General features: G+C 41.4%; 1 protein-coding gene across 3 annotated transcripts in view; it reads right to left on the minus strand.

Annotated features, from left to right (window-relative positions):
• The window catches only part of UGDH (UDP-glucose 6-dehydrogenase), a 24526-nt gene continuing 582 nt past the window's right edge, over positions 1-23944 (minus strand). Inside the window, exons 1-12 of one of the 3 annotated variants that reach the window (XM_061582921.1) lie at positions 23381-23871; positions 17726-17894; positions 15521-15622; positions 12509-12709; positions 12222-12419; positions 11685-11832; positions 10286-10380; positions 8663-8793; positions 5135-5268; positions 3680-3771; positions 3480-3590; positions 1-2095 (exon numbers count right to left, since the gene is read on the minus strand). In XM_061582921.1, coding sequence (XP_061438905.1) covers positions 1985-2095; positions 3480-3590; positions 3680-3771; positions 5135-5268; positions 8663-8793; positions 10286-10380; positions 11685-11832; positions 12222-12419; positions 12509-12709; positions 15521-15622; positions 17726-17894; positions 23381-23406 — 1518 coding nt within the window. In that variant the 5' untranslated portion in view covers positions 23407-23871 and the 3' untranslated portion in view covers positions 1-1984. Of the gene's footprint in view, positions 2096-3479; positions 3591-3679; positions 3772-5134; positions 5269-8662; positions 8794-10285; positions 10381-11684; positions 11833-12221; positions 12420-12508; positions 12710-15520; positions 15623-17725; positions 17895-20753; positions 20855-23380; positions 23872-23944 lie in introns of those variants that run through there. The other 2 variants (XM_061582923.1, XM_061582922.1) reach the window with 2 other exon arrangements.

Genomic DNA, 23944 nt, shown 5'->3' on the forward strand with positions numbered 1-23944 from the left:
TGTTACCAATGAGTATACAAAATTTATTTTTGTAATCACAGTGAGGTAGTAAGCTGATTAATATATGACAATGATCCGTTACTTTTTGCTCTTGCAATATTCTTGTGCACTAACTCAGTGGAAAACCACTGAGTTTCATGGTAGTCATGAATGAAATGGCATTCCTTTATTTGGAATGAATATTTTGACTTTAGCTTATAAATTTATGTGCATTAATTCCACCCCACCCTCCTGTAATAGGACCACTTTTCCTTTAAAAGTTCTGATAATGCTTTGGACACTGATTTGAGGCAGTTTTGACAGAAAGGCAGCTGATCAAGTGCTCTCACTTTAAGAACTTCTGTTCTAGTGAAATTAAATCTGACCTATAAAGAATGAGACACACTGTGTATATCTTATTGTGAAAATGGCAAACGATACAATGGGGACTTCAGAGCCATCCCCCTGAAGCAACTCAGATTGTAGGAAAGGGGAGATAGGCTCACTGGCCTCACCTCCTTCATGTTTCCAGTGTCTCACCCCGGCAGTTCTTTAGGCAGCCTGTTGTACACATGTAGGCTCCCTACGTGAGATTTGAAACCCTGCAGAATTGGGTTTCTAAGTTGCACAAGAAGCCAACATGAACTTACGGTGAGGAATAGCTGTTCATCCTATAAGGTATTTAAGGGTACTCTCACTGAATCTCGCTCCGATCAGCTTGAGTTCACTCAAGGGCGGTACCATAACTTACTCAAACCACACAGAAGTAGCTTTTGACTACAACGGGAAGTGAAGACTTTCTTGTCTTCTAACGCAACCTTTCAATGAAGGGTGCAAAAGCTACTAGCCTGTATTTGTGCAATCTAAGAATAAAAAGTATGAACTCCTGTGGGTTATAAAGGCTTATCTCTGTGCTTGCCTTGAGAGGATTTTTACTAGCCTCAGATGAGCAGATAAGTTGTTTTTAACAGTCTCACTGTAATGAAAGCTCAATCAACCAGATAGATCAGCAAATGACAAAATGGTTAACATATGGACCATACATGCAGCCCACCCTCCCATTAATGGGGCTTTCATGTTTGTAAAATGATAGTGCGTATCGTTCATATAACGCTTAGTAACGTCTTTTCAACAAGTTCTGCACCTTTTTTTAGGGGCATGTCCTACTGACAAGAACCCGCTGCCGAAAGTAGTACAGGAATGAGGTAGCTTGTCCCAGGCAGTGAATCTAAGAATGATAAAAAATCAATTATTGATTTCATTGTAATAGTACCACTAGGAAGGGTGATTTTCCTCAGACACCATTGTTTTCCTAACAGCCCATCTCTACAGCTATGTACCAAAAATATGTTGGGCATCTCTGAACAGGGTGGTGCTTCACATGAATGATAGATATTCTGTTAACCCCTGGGGTTCATATATTATGGTAAAAAGTGGTCCTTGAGCAAGCTACCCCCCCACTTGACTAGAGTCATTCAAAAGTTCTAAAAAGAACGAAGTTACATGGTATGGTGTAGATTACAGTATCAAAAACCTGTTTCTTTTTTATTTTAACATATGCCATAAAAATGTAAAGTGCAGTTTGTAAACCTCAGTGTAGAAGCGTTGAAGTTTGAAGCTGATGGATTTTTTGATAAAAAATTACTAAAATCATTTATGACTGTACAGTTTTTCACTTCAATGACAAAAAGTTCCAATATTATAAAAATAGAGATTATAAAACAGATTCTGGATTGAAATCTCTCAGCTAGAACGCTACTACTTTTGAAAAATTGTCTTCATGATCAGAAAATATTTAGCACAATTCAGCCAGAGTTAAGCATTTTCTAGTCCCATTAATTTCAATGGGCAATTTTTAAGGACATGATTAACTGTCTCATTGAAATAAAAAGGACAAGTGCTTAACTTAGGGTCAAATTGTCCATTTTTCCCCCTTTTTGTTTTAACTCATGCTGGTTTACAGCTCACACGGGAAGAATCATAACTCTTCTGTGCCAATTAAAACCTATACCCTTGGCTTCTTGAGAGGAGGATCCTGCAAGCTAAACTTCGGTATGTCAGATGAAGAAGCAAATGGAATCCTTTTTGCTGATATCTTCTTCCCAATTGTCTCAATCTGAAGGGAACAAAAAATTAGGTAAGCTAGTCAGACAAAGTATACAATATCCCAAAATGTGAGGTCCAAACATGTGATCTCACTCATATCTTCTGAACTGACACAGTCCAAGGAGGACTTTGTGTGATCGTTCTAAACCTGAGATTTGGCTCCCATTTTAAAACAGCACGAATCATGTTTTAGCTTGCCAAAAGTGACAAATCTATTGTTTCCTTCCTTGGGCCTGTTCAGACATAAAATTTTCTCCCAACACAATACCTCTAATGGGTAAAACTGAGAACAGGCCTGGGCTTATGTGTTTCCTCTACCCTGTGATCACTGTTAGAAGGCAACACCCCAACTAGGAGATCCCACAGTTATTTGAATGGGAATTCCCTTATCCTGAATGTTGCTTCTGCTGAAGAAAAAGGTTTCAATATCCATAGTCCAGGGATATCTTTTGTTCAGATATCTGAACCAGAAGATCCCACAGCTATTACCTTCTGTGCCGGATAAAGGTGACAGAGGAAGGGTAAGGAGGAATTACGGGTACCGAAGGGTGGTTCTCAGTCTCACCAAGTGTACTAAGATCCAGACAGGCCTTGGGTTCTTTTCTTTACAACAGTATAAAAATGATCTAAAGACCACTTACTCCAGCCCCACAACCCAAAATCCACCTCAGAACAGATCAACTTACATAATATAGACAGTGGTTCACCACAAAACAAACAGATACACTTCAGATAGGAATCTGAGCTCAGTCTAGATGACAGACAAGCCCTGGTCTCTAGCCAATTGATTTGGATGAAAACCCTGTCCTTATTCTGAATAGGTTAAAAAGGCACATCCTGGGTGTGAGTGAAAAGCTTTCAGCTGGCTCATCCGTTTTTCCCCAGTAGAGACTCCTTGCACTGCCAAAGTGGTGGGATTTGTTTTACTTTTATAAGAATTCATAAGTTTGGCAACTTTCAGGAGAAAGCCATGCTAAATAACCCAGCTACATCCAGGGTTGACTCAAGGTTTTTGCCTGGTGCAAAGGGATTCCACACAGATAAGAAGTTTGTATCGTAGCCTTATGTGATGCTGCTGAAGATTCTGTGATGATACATGGGGCCACCACAGTATGCACCCTTTGGTTCGTACTGCCTCGGGACTCTGCCCAGCCCCATCTATGTCCTACAACTATGCCCTATACCTGCCTGTAACTGAACACAGGTCAAACGTTTTCATGTTGTTCTGACTAATTATGAAGATCATCACAGTCTAGAAAATAGTACTCTCAGTACACTCAAATTCAAACAAAAAGAGCCTGTGTTGGGATTAAAATAAATTCTTCCTCTGTTTCCCTTTGAAACCATGCAAAGATCTTAATATAAATCAGTGAATGGACAAATGGCAAAATTACCTGGAAACCAATGATCTGTAGTTCATTATGAAGGTCATCAAGGACTCTCCTGCCATCAAAGATGAAAGCTGGCTTCAGCATTTTTTTGTGAATTCGCTCATAATCCAGCTCCTATAAAAACAACAACCCAGAGACTGTCTCATTAAAGAGAGTGGCTACCTCTTGATTTTCTGCATGTTTCTAAATTGCACTTTGTTTACCTTAAACATGTCCCACTCTGTACAGATAACAAGGGCATGTGCTCCATCGCATGCTTCATAGGGATCTTTGCTAATGGTGACCAGTCGAGACACTGTCAGGAGGAAATAAAGCAGCAGTAAAATCAATAGGAATTCACATTGTAATGAGACAATTATGGCATGATCTTATACTGAAGATTTACCAGCTGAGAAGCTGTCCGGTTCAGTGGAATCTCTATTTTACTGGCAAAAATAACACTGACATAGGTGCCTTTGACTCTGGGAGCCTTTTTTGGCTGAAGAACTGAATAAAAATGCTTTAAATAAAGGCCAGATACACCGCTGTTGTGAGAGATATGCTGGCAGAACACTCCAGATACACTGATAGAACATGTTGCCAAACATTCCTTTGGTGACTTCCCCCCCCCCGTGTGTGGGTCTTGAACCTTTGGCATAGGAAGGCTGAATGTGGGTGCTGCCTTTCTTCCTCTTTTTGCATTTGGTGCTCAAAAACAATGGTTGTGAAGAGCGTAAGGGGATTCACACCTGGGGGGAGGGGTCCCAGTTGGCAGCATATGAGTGTAGGCAGTAGCAGTTTTTGATCAGTAGCCACTGGCAGAGTTTCCAGGGATGCTAGGGGCATGTCTATTTCCTTGCCATTTTCATATTTCCCAGTTCTGTTTTCCACCTCCCTTTCCAGACTGAGGATGCATCAGATATGGCAGCTATTCACCAGTGCAGTGGCAGCATATTTCCAGTCATGTATAATACGAGTATAAGATTGTTCTGTCCAGCATTTTGGACATGTAACATCTTCTGTTCTCCATTACCATACTTCAGTAAACAGTTATAGTCAGTGTGTACTCTGTATTAACAAATAAATAAAGCTGTACACAAAGGAAAATTGAATTTTGTGATATATATAAGTTACGCTGACGCATGTCTCAGCCACTGAAAATCTTATTCAGCAACTCCTCTGACTTCAGCTTTTTCAGCAGGCATTGTCCGTACACATTCACTATCACGATAATGGCTAAAAACTTGCTTTAGAACTCAATTAAATTACAGATTCTCAGAATTTAATTCTGGACCCCCTGTAAGATACTCTGAATCCTACACACGGACACACACTGATTCACATCATTCATACAATCTAATTACAGTCTTACCACAAGCTCATTTGCCTTTTACAGCCATCAATGAGATGTCTGTTCCATTTGAGGATTTTAGCTGTCAGCAGTAAGGAATAGCTTTCATGGTGACTGCCCTAGTCCTGTGGAACGACTTCTCAAGAGATACATCGGTGTTCTTCACTCTTGAGTTTGAAACACCTTTGTAAGGTCTGTTTATTCCAAAATGCCTTGCATTGGATGGAAGGGGGAACCTATGGTTTTGCTGCTGTTTTAAGATTTATTTAGCTTGATAAGTCTATATTCTCAGAGCTGGAGGAGGTTGTAAAAAACAAACTCCACTCACCTTGATCATCCTCTGATACACCTGGGTGAGAGAGATCCAGAATGATTTGTTCCTTCAGCACTTTGGGGTCATAAATATGAAGCTTTGCTCCTTCATCCATTAAATACTTGCTGATGTAGATGCTGGAGGATTCTCTATAAATAAAAACCAACAGCTTTCTACTGAGAAGTCTTCATGTGATAGTTACATTCAGTAACTAACTACAAGCAACAATGTGACTCATGGGATACAGGTTGGCAGGAGGTAGATGATGGATGGTGATCTTAACTTACAAAGGTGTAAGTCTCATTGAATGCAATGAGACTTACTTCCAAATAAACATGCATAGGCTTGCACTGTAAATCTAGCAGCTGAAGCCCTCCCAGTAAATTCTTTAGTCTTAGAAAAAATATGTGACCATGGGGGCTAGAAATATTATTTTGAAAGCTATGATCCTCAGGAATTAAGGTGATGCATTTGCTTTCTGCATAGGAAATAATTTCCATCACAATCAGACCAACTTAGAGAAGCACTGTCACTGGTTGCAACTGCAAGCTTGCTACCAAAACCAAAGTAAGCCAAAGAATATAAACAGCCGCATATTCAGCAGCCTTTCACCCCTTGCCAGAGATTTTCTAAGTCTGGTATTCTGAAAACACACCATCGTTTCTTTTTAAAATCTCAGTGGCTAACAGTATTGCCAGCTCAAACTGTAAACCAGGAAATTGCTGCTGAGTCACGGTACTGGCTTCTTCTGTTAACCTCAAGGCCATACAGAAAGGGCACCGCAGGCCAAAGGGAACTAGAACATAAGTTATCAGATAGCAAATCCTCTTATTCCCTGCTTATTTTTGACTGAACATATGAACGAACCAATAAAATCAACTCCTGAAAGAGAAGGAAAGGGCATCTTTCTGTTTTAGTGTACATAACAAAAATACCAACTTGCTGGATAGGTTAAAACCTTGCATCGCTGGGTTGCAGCTGCAGGAACACCACACTGGGCAGCCAGTAGGGCACTGTGCAGGGGTGGACAACCCTTTTTTCCCCCTGTCCAGATCTGCATTCCCTTGGGAGTACTCTGTTAGGGGCTGTACACTGGTGGAGGATGGAGTCACCCATTTTCTCTCTTTCTGCCAATCCCCTCTGGCACCCCTTTTTCTCTCACTATTTCTGGCACCCCTTCGCCCTTCACTAGCACTCTTTCTGCTACCCCTTCCCCCCACCCACCCACATGAAACTGGGCAGAGTGCCACAGGTTGCCCACCCATGGTGTAGTGGAGAACATGTTGAGACTCTGATCAAGGAGATATTGATTAAAACATACGGGTAATTTTCGACCAGTTGTGCTCTCAAACTAGCCTATCTCATAGATTTGTTATAAAGATAAACATTTGGGGAAACCCCCACAGATGCTACCATGAGTTCCTTGGAGGAAGGGCAGGATCAAAATATGACAAACTAAATCCCCAAAACCATCTCACAGCAGCAGGCATGTGCAGAAATCAACACCACATCACTAGCTCTTTGATGGACACTGAAGCCTGATCTGCTGTGGGTCACTTACAAACCACGAAGGGAGAATGGTTTTGAAACAGTGCTATGTCCTTTAGTTGCAGATTATATAGCAGCTACATTATAGCCAATGTCCCCAGAGTATCTTTTTTCTTTTAATTCTGGTTCTCCCTCATCCACTTAATCTGTCTGTGCCTCAAAGTATTCCAGCAGCATGAGCCTTAATTAAACCTTACTTTTAACTTGCGCCAAAACTGATCTTCTGTATCAACAGTTCACAGGACCAAAATCTGTTTTTTGCTGCACAATGAGTTTATTTTGCATTCCAATTTAATACATAGCTAAATGTCCATTGGATTGTCTGTTGCCCCATCAGAACCATTTTTAATCTGTCACGAGGTTTGTAGCACTAAAAATCAATCTGGCTGCACTACTGACCAACTGGATGAACATCTGTCTGCACAGCCAGCTATAAAGGTGCACTGAACTGACCACAAAGCTAGAAATAATTGCTGGGTAAATGAATCAGAATTTGAATAAACCAAGCTTGGTGAAAGAATGAAGGTCCATCAATTTAACAGGTCAAGGGGAATTTCTCTATCGAGTCCTTCTCCGAATATTTTATTATCCAATTATGTGGCTTGTATTATAAACCCCAAACCAGGAAAGTTACCCCTTTCATCACTAGAAACTGGTGTCTGGCAGTGGGATTTATTTTTATTTTCAACCCTCCCCCATGTCATAGACAACTGACTTTTGGAAGTCACCTTGGTTTCAAAAACAGTCTGCACAGGTGTGTGTGAGTGCTGTTGTTTAAGAAACACAAGCCCCAGGTCTCCTTGGGTGCAAAAAACTAGTTCTGTAGCTCTTGGCCAGAAAGAAAACCACTGTCTTACAGGGCAGAATTTCCACCATGGATAGGAACCTCGTTGTTTCTGAGGATTGTCACTTAACATGTCCCTGGAATCCAACAGGGATGGTGGGTGGTCCAAAGAGGCTAGAGAATGTCCAGGGGACAAGGGTAAGTGGCTGCAAGAAGACCCAGAGGACAAGTGGGACATGGGAGATTCATGAAGCCATTTACCCTTTGGGGAGGAGGACAGCTTCAGAGGCATAAGCTTGTTGGAACCTGCTACAGCCAAGGAGAGCCGGCAGAGGGGAAACAAAAGGGGTATTCCCTGATTGGACCTATGAAGGGTCAGGTGAAGAGGAGGTAGTGAGTGAACATAACAATGTCTTGGGAGTACCCCAGGTGTTTGTCATTCCCCATTTTGCCACAGTGCCTGTCCATATGGTCATTGCTTCAGCTATTGTTTTATAAACTGATAGAGGAGTTCCTCAACCTGCAAGGACTTCCCCAGTCATTCCGTGAAGGAAGCAGGCTCATGTACACATTCCTCTTTGTGTACAGATCTGATCCCACTTCTCCCAATAAATGGGGATGCTCCTGCATGCAAGAGCTCTGCATATACACTGCAGTACAAAATGGCCACTACATAGGTTTGCAGTAGTGCCCTGAAGTCCAACCTATCCCTCCCAAGCTACACTGCTGCTTATGAAAGAGATTTAAACTTTATGCAGCTTAGAATGTCCATACACCATGTAGCAAGACAGTGAAGGGAGCTCATTCAAAAGCAAGCCCACAAGAGCTCTTTGAGCAGAAAGGTGGTAAACACTGGAAAAGTAAATAAACTCTTTGGGTTGCATCCAACAGTGTTGCTCCACTAGCAAGGGAAAGAGAAGCCATTTTCAGCCATTCTCCCTTCCCTCAGCAGTTTCCCCCACCCCCCAATCTTCTCCAGAAGCTTCCCTCCAGATCAGATTTAGGAGGTGCACTGAAAATGGTTTCCCTCCCTGTGCTGCTGATGGGGGCTTTCCATCAGCTGAGCAATACCTTTGACATTTATTTTGGTAACAACATTCTGGTTTCTTTTGAATACAAGTTGGATTTGTTTTGGCTCAGAGCATGAAACAGCTCAGATATTGGGGCTTGGGTGATTTTTACAACTGCTGCTTGAGTTTGCTTTGTGTTACCTGGTGTCTCCTGTATCTTTTTTGAATGCAAATCCCAAAATAGCAATCTTCTTGTCAGTGACAGTGTTAAATAAGCTATCAATTATCCGAGAAGCAAATCTTCTTCTCTGATAGTCATTCATGTCAATCACCTGGAATTGGAAAAGATAGAAGGGTGGGACTGTGAAGTGCTCATGTTTGGTAGTAACGAAATATGAATAACAACTTCCAGGATTTTGCTATGGTAAAAGGAATTCATAAAGTCTCAGAGGCAAACAGGAAAATCTATGCAGATTAACAACATGTCCAAGTGTGCTTCTTCTGTATTAACTTACACATTATGCAAGCTTTCTTTCAAGCCATATTCTGCTTAAAACTGGTATTTTATAGACTCTCTTAGCCAGGAGTAATATGATGGCAGCAAGGTAGCTGTGTGGGCAAAGGACATAACAAATGCGTGGGTAAAGCCACATAGCTTAAGGACATCCAAGTAGCCAGAAATGGCTAGAGATCGTCTACTCTTCAATGTTTGCAAATGTTTCTCTACAACAAGAGTTAAAAACTTGGGTTTGGATCCAGACTTCAGTTAGCTGTACTTAAGTCCCATTGATCTGAATGGGAGCCAAGGCAAGCTGTAACTAACTTCTGTCACTGATTTCAGTGAGACTTAAGTTTAACTAACAGTCTGGATCCCGCTCATGCTCTTTAAAAAAAAAAAACCTAGTAAATTTCTGAACCCAGTATGAGAAAAGAGCACATCCTGTGAGGATTTCAAGCCTGGAAGGCCTTTAGTTACAGATATTTTCCTCCTCCTTGGCCAGTTCCTCCTAGTGCCAGAGGCCCATTCCACACCACGAATTCAGGAGACATTTCAGGTTCCTGGGGCCCTAGCTTCCTCTTCCTCCCTATCAAGTACCCCATGCAGAAAAAAATGCCCTGTGCCCTCACCTCTGGGCAGTCTGGCCTTCAGAAAGAAACAGAACCTCATACATTTTTGTGGAATGAAGTCCCAGGACTAATTCTGTTATTAGGTAGGGCAGACTGCTTCTCTTGCTAGGCTGCTTAAGTTGTCAGCTGCACCTAGGCAATTGCTGGTGCAGATTCTGTTGTACACTCACTCCTTCTCAGGCCAGTCCTGAACTTTGCATCTCTAATCCTGGCGTTTTGCACTGTAGAACTATTGTTCAATTGCTAAGTCCAGAAATTCTCTCCTGGCACTCCAGCCCAGCTGTACCCCCATCTGATACTTGCTTCCCCTGGGTACAGTCTCCTTGCTGCCCAAGGGGTTTGTCTGGTTTGCACAAAATGCTCATCCATGTATATCTAGGTCAGTCCTTACTCAGATGTGTCCTGTGGATTTCAACAGGACGGGCTTACTTTCAAGCAATGTGTTGGGTGTAAGAATGTCACTCAATCCCAGAGCTATTTAAAAGGAATGAAAATGTTGCTATATTTGAAAGTAGTTTTTCTTCCCAATTGGAACTCAACGGTGATTGATGGTACCAAGGAGCAAAGGGGATGTTAACAAATGCATTAGTGATGAGAAAATAGATTTTATTTTCTGTTCTAACAAGACTCTTGCTAACAAGGTAGGAAATTAGAGATGTTCTATTAGGATGTGATTTCCACTACATGCACTCTTACCTGTTGCCAGTAACGAGCTACCTCCGGCAAATTCAGAGCCTCACAGAGGTAAACCAAATTGAGAACATCTTTCTGAAAACAGCTCCCACCAAATCCTGTATGGGAGGAAAATACTCAATACTCAGTCTGCACCATAAAGATTTCTCTTTCTGCACTCTGACCCACATTTAGTTATATAAAAAAATAAAATAGTTCAACAGGGCTTACTCCCAGGGGCTTGCAATCTTAAAAATCCCTGATGAGTACTTCATATCTAGCAATAATTAACCAAATAGCTTATTTGTTTCAGGATCAATGATTAATCTTAATCAGTTTGAGGAGCCTTCCAAATAAATGAACGTGCTTAGGAAATTTTCACTCCTGGAACATTCTATGTCCTGTTTTTTTAAAAAAAATAAGATTCTGTAACTGGAGCCCAAAGTGTAAAGCCCAATTGCTTTGTTGACTGTTATGGCTCAAGCCCCCCAAACTTTCATTAATAAAGAAGTTTATATGAGGGTAAATTTTACCACAGAAGTGAGTTTCATTGCTCTGTGTACTTTTGAACAGAGAAGCCATTACATATTTTGAAGAAATGAGCAAACTAACAAAAAGAGAATCTAAACTGGGCAGCCTACTTCTAAATTTTAAAATAACCAGTAGTTTGTAAAGCCATGTTCTGTCCTTGAATGGTGAGACCTAGATACCTTGTTTAACTTCATTTCTATAAATACCTCTTACTAAGAGGGAACAATGGCGGAGGGTTACACCTCTGTTTCTAGTTTCTGGGCAAATGGATCTGCTTAGGGAGCCATCAGCAGTTTCTCCTCTGCCACTGCCTATGCTTTCTTACTTCATCCTGCCCCTGTGGGTCCTCTCTAGCCTAATCGCTCCTACAGTTTCAGAGGGGAAGGTCTCAGTGAGAGGAACCAAAGAACCTTTGCCCACCATCAGATAATTTTTAAGAAGCCTTTATATATACTGCCATTGGCTTCCCTCCTCACCCCCCAAAAAGAGGCCAGAAAGCAGTCCAGCCTCTTCCGAGTCCCAGTTTCCCTTATTCTGGTAGCTCCAATAGGACTGAATGTGACTTCTGGATCAGCTGCAGCCACCCATAATCACTTCCACAGCATAGCTGTAGTAAAGAGATGGAATGAAAGGATCCTGGCATTGGTTGTGGTTGCTTCTGCACTTGCAAATGGGCTCCTTTTACAAAATTTAGAAAGTGTGAAAGGGTATAAGAAAAAAGTAAAGATGCATTTGAAAAGCATTGGGAAAATTTGGCATCCATTATTGAGAAAATCTGGGCTGAAGATCAAACTTAATTCCACAAAATTCTCACTAATAAAGGCCTGCTGTCCAAACAGTGCATCGCTCAAAGGCAGCCCTCAGTCACCACCAGAAGAGAGGCAACATTTACCAACACTGGCTTTCAGAAATTTATTTCCAATTCTTTGGTCCATTCCAATGGCTCTTGCAACCTCTTCGACATCGGCACCTGTTGCCTCACAAAGAGCGCTTATGGAGTTAATGCTGCTGATTCTCTGGGCGAGGAAAGCATTAGCTGCCTGGAGATCAGTAAGAGAAGAGAAAAATCCAGGCCATTACATTCTGTTGAAATGAATGAGGGACAACGGATAACCATTACAACACATCTATACTGGAGTGGGAGCGGGAAGAGAACATTAGAAAGTGAACTGCATAAGACACATGTATTTTAAGTAGATTTAAGTGACATACTTTTCACATGATACCAAGCTTTGCTGCATCTAACAGCTTGTGAGCATGAACGGACACAGTTCAAAAGCCTTTTTGTAGAAACATTCAGATGAAACTTGCTTCTTAACAGATATTTTGTACTAGCCCTTTTCAGAGACTAATGAAAAATGAAGATCTACCACTGCTAAGCAGATACCTTCTCTGCTTTAATGCTGTGAGAACTTGAAATAATACCAACCAGTTTAGAAAGTTCAGATGACCAGGTATTGGTTGTAAGGATTTTCTCTTTGGGTACCCACTGCTCATAGACGGCGCACAGAGCACGAACAGCTTTCTGACCCTCAGGGGTCTCATCTCCACCAATCAGCACTCGGTCTGGATTCTTCAGGTCTCTGATTGCTGTGCCTTCAGCTAGGAATTCTGGGTTAGACAGAACCTGCACACAAAGACCAAAGACTGGTTTAAAGTGCATCAAAAAGGGAGATGGATCAAAATCTCCTCAATTCAAAATGGTTATCATCTTACCTGCAAATTTAAGTTAGGTTTTGTGTTGGCATCAAATATACGGCGAATGCTCTCCGCGGCACGGACAGGGACGGTACTTTTCTCAGTCACAATTTTATATCCATTTGAGTTTTGCACAATCCGTCTTGCACAGGCCTCAATGTATTTCAGATCTGCTGCCCGGCCTTTTCCCATGCCATAGGTTTTGGTTGGGGTATTAACCTAATTGTCGGTTAAAAACAAAGGACAATTCTTTAGGAGTGTGAAAAAAATCCTGTTTGTTTAAACTGTGCTTATTGTGCAATGTATTTTGTCATTTGTAGTATAATGTAAATTGTAGTGTGTTTGGTGGGGAAAGTTTTCTGTCTGGTCAAGTGGAAGTTGGGTTAACTGTCACTGGGGGACCTTACCTGACACCTGAGGAGGGGTTGGAGAATGAACTCTCAGTATGCGAAAGAAGGATAGAAGGTATGCATTTTTGATTGGTAGCTGCAGATTTATCCTTCTTAGACAGTGCGACTGGCTGGGGCTAGACAAGAGGGGGGGCAGAAGAAGTGAATATATGGCTAGGTGCTAGTCAGTCACAGTCAGTCCGTGTTGGTTGGTGCTTGTTGTTCATGGTGGACAGCCACAAGAAGATGACAGCAGAGAAGAGAATAGAGGGAGAAGACCAGAGAGGAAGGCAGAGTGGCTTGGTGGCCAGACACTTGCTAAGGCAGGTGAATCACTTGACTTAAGCTGAAGAGACAAGGAGAGAACTTGTCCTCACCACTGAGGGAGAAGAAGGGAGAGGCAGTTTGGAATGGTAGGCTCCGATGTCTGGCAGGACATCCAGGGGAAGATTCCAGGACAGGACAGCAAAAATAGGCCTGTGTTTCAATAGGTTAGCAGGGGTTGAAACAGAGGCTTCAACCAAAGTTCTCAGTCATAGTGTTGGTGAGGCGTAATGGGGGGGAGCAAATCTGGCATAGGCATTTTAATAGGGTAACTAACTGCTTCCTCAAAGCTGTCTGGGTTTAGTAATAGTAATGTAAAACAAGCTATTGGTTATTTAAAGTGACAGTAACAAGTTAGAAAAGTATATATGCATTTAAAGAGACAGTACAATATTAAAGTAACCACAAGTATGGGCACTATGTAATTTTGTAGTATCTTTGTTAAATATAGTAGCTGTATCTGACTGATTTTGTGCCTATACCCCATAGTTACTGGGGTTATGGAAGTTAAGGGTTCAAAGGGAATAAGTGAGACTGAAAGTTGGCAGCAGTACAAGTTTAAGAAAACCAGTGGAGTGGAAGTTGGGTTTTGGTTATAGAATAAGTAAGGAAATACCCCCCCCCCCCAAAAAAAACCCTGTTGATGTTTCCTTTCTCAGCTGTCATACTAACATGTAAAACTCTCGTTCAATTTGTGTAAATAAAGAAAGCAGTTTCCAACCTTCTGTGAAATGCAGAGAAAAAAACTTATTACAATGTATGTATATAAAATGCCTGCAGTGGGTTCTGAACTGGAGCTTGAGAGAAACCAGATAAGATGCAAATTTATCAGGCTCCCACCAGAGGAGAAAACTACAGAGAGCCCACCCAAAAAGCCTCTTCAGCACAGGCCTCTGCAGATCATGTGGCAAGGCCAAATGCGTATAAAAGCTTCCAGATCAGACTGGTTCTTCTCGGACCTGCTCAGCTCAAGGACTCTGCTATGCATGCCTTTCTTTCTTTCTTTCTTTCTTTCTTTCTTTCTTTCTTTCTTTCTTTCTTTCTTTCTTTCTTTCTTTCTTTCTTTCTTTCTTTCTTCTTTCTTTCTTTCTTCCTTTCTTTCTTCCTTTCTTCCTTTCTTTCTTGACACAGACCTTCCTTGCACCACAACCAGGAATAAGCCCTCTTGACTTGGCATAAGCTGGGCCTAACAGTGCAGTCCTGCACTCATGCAAGTTGTGTAGTCTCTCTCATCAAAGTGCTGCCATGACAACATTTTTCAGTTTGCAGGACTGCCACTGCTCCCAAACATATACACATATATACAGCCACACAGCTTGTAGGCACATCCTGATGTGTTTAAACATAAGTAAATTTAAGGTTGTTTAAGCCTGGATTAAGGAAACCTTTTCCATTGGGGTGGGGGAAGAGGGAAAGGCAGATTGCTTCAAAATGGGCCTCAGTGCCAACTTGCATCCCATTTATGGGAATGGATAGATAAATCTACAAAGGAGAACTGCCTATATGAATTCTTTTAACACAGAGATTTCTGTTCACTTGTCCATCCAGCTGCTGGCTGGTAGGGCAAATAGAAGAGCTAGCAAAGTCATCAATCACAACATCCCTACTCAAGAAGTATCAGTAGGCTCATGGAGGATTTATGAAAAGACTATTCATGGCATCTCTGCAACTTTAGTGCTGTGAAATCATTATTCCGGAGGCAAAGTTGCTCTTTGCTTCTTTGATCCATCTTCCCTAAATCAGGAATGCCAGTGCACTTTAGTGGCTGAGCCTTCTGCCCCTATTTCTCTGGCACTCTAATCCTAATACAAAAAACAATTCTGAACACAGATTTCCAAGGTATTGATGATTTAGAATAGACTTTTAGTAAGATCCGATCCACACTTCCTTTTTTAAAGTTCTATTAGCGATATCCTCAGCCACCCACACACTGTAGTTCAGGGACAGAGCACATGCTTTGCATCCACAAAGTCCCAGATTTAATCCCTGGCACTTTCAGTTAGGGCTGGGAAAGACTCCTGTCTGAAACCAAAATTTCTCTACCATTTAAATGTATATGCATTATACATAATTATCAGTGCTGCACATGTATTTTACTATTTAAACTGTGCATACCCATGCTTGTGAAACTGACCAAACAAAAAGGCAGATAGGTTTTTATGTATTTGTGGAACTCCCCCTTCTGCACCCACAACATGAACTGATCAGCTGAGAGTAGTTTATTGTGACAGAGGAGGTGGCCCTATTTTCTCCCAGTTCCTGCCACCACTTTGCCCTTAGCATATCTGTATTATTTAAGAGGGAAATAATTACTTACAGAGATAAACACGAGATCAGCATCTGTAATGGCATCATCAATGCTGGTAGAAAAGAAGAGATTTTTTCCTCTGCAGGATTCTACCACTTCTTTTAGCCCTGGCTAGAAAAGTATCAGCAAGTTATTTGAGGGTTAAAAATTTATTTATACCTAAACAACCAGCTACATTCCCTGTAAACAGATTCCCAACCCCTTTGATAAGATACTTCACATTGAAGTTCACATATAATGCTAAAACCATGGCTCAGTGTTACATGTAAGCCTGTGCAAGGCCAAACAAAATTCTGAGCTCTCCCTCTTCCTCCTGCACGGCCAGGATTCAGTTCCACTATCCCCTATGTTATTATGTACAAACCAGGAAATGCAGTTCATTAAAGAAGCCACTTGCAGAACCATAGTTTGAAGTTGGTTTGTTTTACAATTGCCTATAGTTTATTTTAACTCAGGATTCCAGGCTTGCACATATGGAAAATTCAGAGCTGCAATAAGCAAGTTGTTTAGCACCCCTGGGATTCCTGTAGCTGGTGTCCAAAGAGATACTGTTTCTCCCTCCCTTTTAGTGCAGTTTTCCTGCTTCTGTCTCATTTTCTTGGAATCTCTCCAGTTTGCTCTTCCTTTTTTCTTAACCAGAATGCATATTTCCTGTGGTGGTTTAATCTCAGATCAGGTACTCTATAGAGGTTTTTTCTGCAAATATTATTACACAATAAGTGTGTGTGTATGTTAGAAAATCAACTCCCCAAATGACAAATGCAAAAATAGAAAACTTTGCAAAGAAGCTTAAGCACGTCTCCTGCTATGCAAGACCTAAAGCCAGACACTCATTAAGAATTTACTGTATAATTAATTTGCAGTACAATAGTATACACTTCTACTCAGAAGTAAGTTTCTGTGTTCAGTGGGCCTTACTCCCAGGCAAGTGGGTACAGGATGCTAGCCTAGGCTTTGGCTTAGGGTTGGCATTGGGAAAACGAGGTTCTTGTGCCTTTAAAAGCTGTATCTCCACAATCAAGACACACAGGACAGAGTCAACGTCACAGGAGCATGACGTTGTCCAGGGGTGAGGGGAGAAGCAACAGTGATTGTACTCTCTCTAATTCTGTGTTACAACAAGTTGTGTTATGCCTTGCCTACACCTCCATTGCCAGCACTCTCAAAATTTGAAATGCACCCACTGGTCTAAAAAAGTTGGCAACCCTTACTCTAAGGTATGGCTCAAGCAAACTAAGCCACATCAAGGAATACAACCCTTACAATGACATGGATGTGTTACATGACTCTTATACATAAAACAGAGCCCAGCACTTTCTTTGAATTTCAGGTCTGTGCCAACACCAGCAGTTTTACATAGGATCCCCACCTGCTAACTGAACAATTAGAAGGGAGCAGCCCACACTACATCCTGCAGAATGTTGCTGGTTGTGCTCAGTTTCCTAGTTTTCTTATTCAAAATCATGTACAAGCAATTTTAAGCTATTGGGAATATTGCATTGACTCTCTACCTGGACATTGTCCAATCCCTCCTCCTTTACTAGTAGAGTCTCTCTCCCTCTGCTGAATTTGGACAGTGTTTGACTTCAACCCAGAAGTCCCTAATTAAAATTCCCCTCCCATCATGAAGTGCACTGAGTAACCTTGAACACATTTCTTAAGGAATGGAAGCCTCTCTTAGACTTTTTGTTGAAAGATCAAAATAAAATGATGATATTGGGATTTGACGATTAACTAAGATAGCCTATGGAGAAAAGTGATCCTGTATGTATATATTAAGGGACAGGTTTGATGTATATTATATACTCATAGCTGATCTGCGACAAATCGGAAGTCAACTATTTTATTTTTATTTTTTTTGTTGTATTGTTATGTTTTTTGACTTTGTTTTGTTTGTCTTTTGAAAAATTTGAATAAAAATTATTAAAAAAAAAAAGAAGTGCACTGAGTAACCTTGGGCAAGTCACCTTCTCTCAGTTTTACTTAATTCACATAGCTGTTGGAAAGATAAACTGGTATGTCTCTTGAGTTTTGGCACCTTGTACTCCTTGGAGAAAGAGTAGAATACACATGTGAATAATGAATATAACATTGTTTAAATAAAGAATGCATACACTGTGCAGAAATCCATAACAATAAGATGCAGCAGGGAAGAGTTGTGTGACACGTACAGTATGGTAAAAGTGGGAAAGTGCATTATTAAAACCCATTTACTTCATAAATTGGAAGTGTGTCAGAATTCCAGGCATTGATTCTAGCTTCATTGACATCAACAACTGTGACCTTAATTTTCGGGCACATATGTGCGATGACAGAACATGTTGGCCCACCTACATAACCAGCACCAATGCAGCAGATTTTCTTTATTTCAAACATGGTTGTTCTGGTGAGATAGAAGAAACAAAGTGGAAAAGGATCAGTTTACAGTAGCTTAAACACTAAAACCCAGCTACATTCCTCTATTATGCAGAAATTAAACAGGAACATTTCCTGATATTTAAGTGGTCCTCCTTATTCACCGTTAAGTCTTACTTATGGCAAAAGACATACTTGATTGCTGTTTGAAAACATTTTAAAGGCCTAATGTCAGCAAAACAAGTAACAAAATCTGTGAATCATTAGAAAGGCAGTAATAATTTTCTAGCAAGACCAAGTGAAAACAAAGCTTCTCAACTGTAGTATGGAATAGAATAGCTTTGCAAATAAGCACTTGCAGGGACCACTCAACCTCAGTCACTCACAAATATTGCTTCCCCCCCCCCACAGCTGTAATAGCACTGCATGATATTCTGCTCTTGGGGAAATGAAGCCCCGTACTATGGTTGCTACCGAGTTGCGCACACTGCTTTCCTTATTTTTTAATGACAGACTAAGAGTAAGAAGGTGCCCAGCTGTCATAGAACTGTCACTTTTTCTCAGCCAGGGGAACAAGAAAAAGCTATGGTGATAGCCCCCATGGTTCTCAGACAACAGGTTCTGTTCAACATACTAAGTCAGGGTCCTGTCAGCACAATGATTACTACTAGTGCAATGGAACTTTTCCCCCTCTCCCCCCCCCCACTAAATCTGTTCTAAGAGGTCCCCCAACCCTCTGGAGCAGATTTAGAGAGGGTGCGGAGCATACAGGGAGAGGAGGGGGAAAAGTCCCATTGCGCTAGTGGTAATCCCTGTGCTGATGGGACGAGTTAATTAAATACCACTCAGTATTCTGAAAGGTTGGGGCTAAATTCACCATTGGTCTCTGACTCACTGGCCCATGCAGTTTTCTATATATGAGTGATAATATGATCATGGCGACTGGCCCGCTTCTCCAACATGTCCAATAGTCATGTGTTGGACATCAAATTTCCATTGGTGCATATATGCAGAGACCCCACCCTTATGTCCAACATTTGTAGGCCCAAATCGTGTGATCTGAACATAAAATTCATGCAATCTAAGCACAGGTAGGCATCTATGCAAACATGATGTCTCAAATAGAGATGTAAAATTTCTGGAAATTTTGAAGCCATGGAAAAAACTGATTTTTTTTCTGGGTTTTTAAAAAAAAAAAAATCCAGAAATTTTCAGAAAAATGGGAAAAATGCAATATTAGCACTTTTTACAGATTGGAAGTCACTTTGTTACTTCAGGAACATCAAATGTAATTATGTACAAGTTGGTTTGGCATAAAATTATCACATTAGGTACTATTACAAATTGAATTTACTTTTTAAAATTTTTACTTTTTTTTTAGAAACGGTTCTACAAGATCCTGAACTGTAAGGAACCACTTTCATTTTATGAGGAGCAGGCAAAAAACAATTTAAAACAAACAGAAGAAACCATCAAAATTAATAACAAAGAAAATTATTTATGTCTCCGCCGGTCCTCCAGTGTCAAGCAGACATAAAGCATCCATTCCCATAAAAAGAACTGAGAAAAAAAAGGGGGACCAAGATTCAATGAAACATCTTATTCATCATGCTAAAATAAAACATTCCATAATCCATTTTTTCTTCATTTTTTCAGAAAAAAACAAAATAGCCTTTGGAAAAAAACAGAAAAAAATGGTTTCCCCTTGAATTTTTCTGGTTTTTTTCTGAGCTTTCACATCTCTAGTCTCGAACACGGTTATCAGGTGGGCTGAGGGGCCCAGCTTACCACAATATCAATCCTACTCCCTAGCACAGAATACTAACACCTGTACTAGACACAATCTTTAAGCAAAAGAGTTTTCAGAATAAGAGGTCTGTCAGTCATATAACTGGAGTGAAGAGGCACAAAGAAAGTTGTTCCTCTTGCTAACCTGAAAGGTTTGAAAAATGCATGCCTGTTAGATGAGAGCCAGCCTTTCTTTGTGAAGAGCTGGGCATGGCTTGCACGTTGCAAATCCTGCTGACCTGGATAAACATAGCAGGCTTCTCAACTAGCTAATGGGAAGAGCCCGTATTTACAGAGAAATTCACAGTCTATATTGTACGCCACAAAATATGATTACCGACTGACCCTCCCACGAGGAAAACTATGCAGCCTCACCAGAGTACAGCATTACAAAGCCACACAAAGGAAATGTCAGAAGAATGCCAGGTGGGCTTACATGGGCACCATGAGACACAAAGGAGTATGAAGAAAGAGTCTCCACAGCACAGAAACACAATAGCATTCAGCCCTTCTCTTCCAGAAGTGATATTAGCAATGGGATATTATTAATTCCACTAATCTGCTCTTCAGACATAGAGAGAGAAATGAAAAGAACAGAATCTCAGGCAGCATATGAAGCACAGCGTGGATTCGGACAAACAGACATATGAAAGATACTGAATTCTCTTAAGGAAAAGTTTTTATTAGCAACTGCCAAACACCCTCCCCTCTCTCAACTTGGCTCCTTCCCTTTTCTCTTGCCAGCACAGGGGATGAACCATCAGAGTTGGGTGGAGTGAGGAAAGGAGTCTGTTGTGCAAGAAACATTCAACTGAATATGTGAGGATTTCTAGAAGTGGTTGGCCTTGTCCTGGCAGGTGGATTAGCCCTCCGTAAGTGCCCCAAACAGTTCAAATTGCAAGCATTTCTCCATTTTCTTTCTTTAGTTGGTTTGTTTTAGGTTTGATGAGACTGGATTTCCCTCCCAGTTTCTAAAATGTGTCTATCACAATTGTGCTGGGGCAGAACTTACAGCTTAGCCTAGATTCATCTTCCATTAAACAAAGAGCCACTTTGCCACTGATGGCTAAATTCATCACATTTAGTTTAGCATACTGACCCCAATGTAATCACATCAGCTCTGATTTTTTTCAAGTGGACCACTTCCTTTCATGGAAGATACCATCTTCTATTAGATAATGGCTGCTAGTCACAATGGCTATGTACCCCTTCCAGGATCAGAGGCAGTGAGAAGGAAGGAGGCAGGGCCCTTATATGTCCTGCTTGCAGACTTCGCCCAGGCATCTGGTTGGCCACTGTGAAAACAGGATGCTGGACTAGGATGGGCCTTTCATTTGATCCTGCAGGGCTGTTCTTATGGTCTTATATTAACCAAACTAGTTACACTACCAGGCAAAGGTACATATGTTAACAGATATTCTAGTAAGCGATTAAACAAAATAAGAACAGTCTTGCAGGATAAGATCAAAAGGTTCACCTTCTAACATTTTGTCTTCTATGGTGCCCAGGCAAATGCCCCTTGGAAACTCACAATAAAGGCATGATAGAGAGCCATATTCTGCCTCTTCTCCCCCAGCATCTAATGATGAGAAAAAATGCAATTTCTGAACCTGGGAATCCCATTCTTAGCTATTACAGCTAATAGCTATGGGTATAATTATAACTGTATAATTATTTTAAGGGTTCAAAGAGCTTCACATGCATTATTTAATTGTAATCCTTACAACAATCTTGTAGGGTATGTCAGCATCATCCCCTATTTTGCAAATGGGAGGAGGTGACTCAGGATGAGATACAATGGCTTGCCTTAAGCCCTTTTAGTGAGCTCACTGGATAGAAACAAAACATGGGCAGAGCAATCCTACACACCAATTACACTAGGAGGGAAATATGCCACTACCATACTGGTGGCATGGCTGTTGTATCCTGTGCTCACTCAGTCCAGGAGGGAATGGGAAAAACATACAGTGCACAAAATCCCCAAATGGTACAAAAACAGCAGAGCCCCCCCCCCCTGGGGCATCCCTGGAAACACTGCCATAGCCCACTAATCAGTGGATTGTGCTGGTGATAGCCCACATACATGATGCCCACATACAAGGGAACCAGTAAACACACAAGGATGAGGACGCACCCCTGCACCACCACACACACAACACTCCCACTCCATCAGCCCCAGAGGCACAGCGAGCAACAATCCCACTACTGCAAGCCCCTGGCATTCCTACCAGCAAAAGTTCAAATCCCCCTGTGCTGTGCACAGCCACCATTTTGGAGTGCATGACACACCAAGGGAAGGAAGAAGAGCCCATGTACCCACAGAGCTCCCTGGCAGGAGGCCTGCAGACAGCACACAGAGCCCTCCTGGGACAAGGGTTCCAAGGAATGGAAAGACTCTTATTTATTATTAAATGTATATCCTGCCCTTCCTCCCAGTAGGAGCCCAGGGCAGCAACAAGGGCAATGACAAATCTGCACGAACAGCAGCAACCTCCAGCGGCTCACAGCAAAGGGCAGGGTGCTGGGAAACAGGAGATGGGGAGTTCAAGCTGCAACATGGCCTTACTCCTTTTTACATGCCTGGCAAAAAAACAGTTACATCAGGGGCAAAAGAGAAGGAGCTCCTGGGACCTGAATCCACACTGCAGAGCATTTCCCTAACCACTTAGTCTCAGCAGCAGGCCGCAATCAGGCATATCAGAGCATTTGTCTTCCCCTCCACCCCCTGCCTCAAGATCTAGTCACGGACTCCAGGAGCACAGAAGGAGCAGGAAGAGATCTTGACGGAGCAGATTACGTTTTACATGAAGCTTTATACTTCAGTTGAGGATTATGTCCTTAAACTATATAATGAATAGAAGCACACAGAAGCAATGTAAAAACCATTTCAGAGGGAATAAAAATATTAGCAGGCCTAGAAAAATAAAACGGGATTTGCCTGATACCAGAAAGATGAGAAAGTAAATGCCAGGCAAACTTCCCTGATAAGAACATTTCACAGCTAAGGTGCCATCACCAAGAAGACCCTATCTTGAATGTAGGGTACTTGAGTGTAGAAAATCTGAACACATGGGCAGGGTGATACAGAGACAGATTACCTTTCAGGTACCCAAAGGAGCCTAGTCTTAAATCATATCACACTTTAAAGGTAAGCACCGGCACCTTAAATTGTCCCCAGGCCAGAAATGGACCAGGAGCCAACATAGCAGTAAGCATTAGCCAGATATGATCTTGAGTGAACTGAGTGGTGGACTGGGGAGACTTGGCTTCAAATCCTCACTTAATCATGAAGCTCACTGGGTCAGACACTCTCAGCTAAGCTTACTTCACAGATAGTTACGCAACAACTTACATATCCACTGCTCTGAGCTCCTTTGAGAAAAAGTAGGAACATATGTAGTCAGTAAATATAACAGCACATCAATAATGAATATGGTATAATGTAATGTCTTGTTGAAAATTAGTAAGTACATCACATAAATCACCTCCAGATTGACTACTGGAAGACGAAAAATACATGCTGAAGGGTATATTTCTTTTTGTTTTTCAGTACTAAAGATAAAATCTGCATGCACTTAGTATGAAGCCTGGGGTGCGGTTCTTATTCCAGATTAATTTATAGAGATAACAATCTAGTGGAGTGATCTTGTGCATGTTGCAAAATAAACTATTCCTGAGTTCTCAAGAGTAGCCCCATTTTTAGCAAATCCCAAACAACTGACTCACCTAGATCTATACTCAAGTCTTCTCATTGAAGACCACTTCAGACCAATTCTGGAATAACTGCTTTTAGAAGAACTTAAGTCTCAAATAATTTGGAGACTAATTTCCCACTTTTGCTGTGTGTGTATGTAAGGGATAACTACATACTGATACAGGAAGCCACACTGCAAAATATTTTTTGAAAAACCACAAGAGTCATTCAAACGCTCTGACAAAGGCAGCCTTGGTATAGGCTGCTGAAGAGGGAGGATCCTAGTATGTCTCTGATTAAGCAAAAAGGTCTCAGCAAAAGCTATTAAATTTAACATCAACTCCGCTGAAATATACACGGAAAGCAAGCTAACACACACACACAAGTGTGTGTGTTACTTTCCTGCTCCTTGCAAAATAAACTGATCCCCTCACGCAAGTCCTTTATCCGGTAAGAAAGGAAAAGCTCTGATGAGACGGGCTCATCCCTTGTAACGTGCAATGAAAAGCAATCCCAGCGGAAAAAATTGAGAGAGAGAAAAAAGTGCACAGACACTTTAAAGGGGAAGGGGGAAAGAGAAGAAACAAAAGCCAAAG

This window comes from Rhineura floridana, chromosome 9 (genome assembly GCF_030035675.1).
Source record: "Rhineura floridana isolate rRhiFlo1 chromosome 9, rRhiFlo1.hap2, whole genome shotgun sequence".
NCBI classification, from domain to species: Eukaryota; Metazoa; Chordata; class Lepidosauria; order Squamata; family Rhineuridae; genus Rhineura; species Rhineura floridana.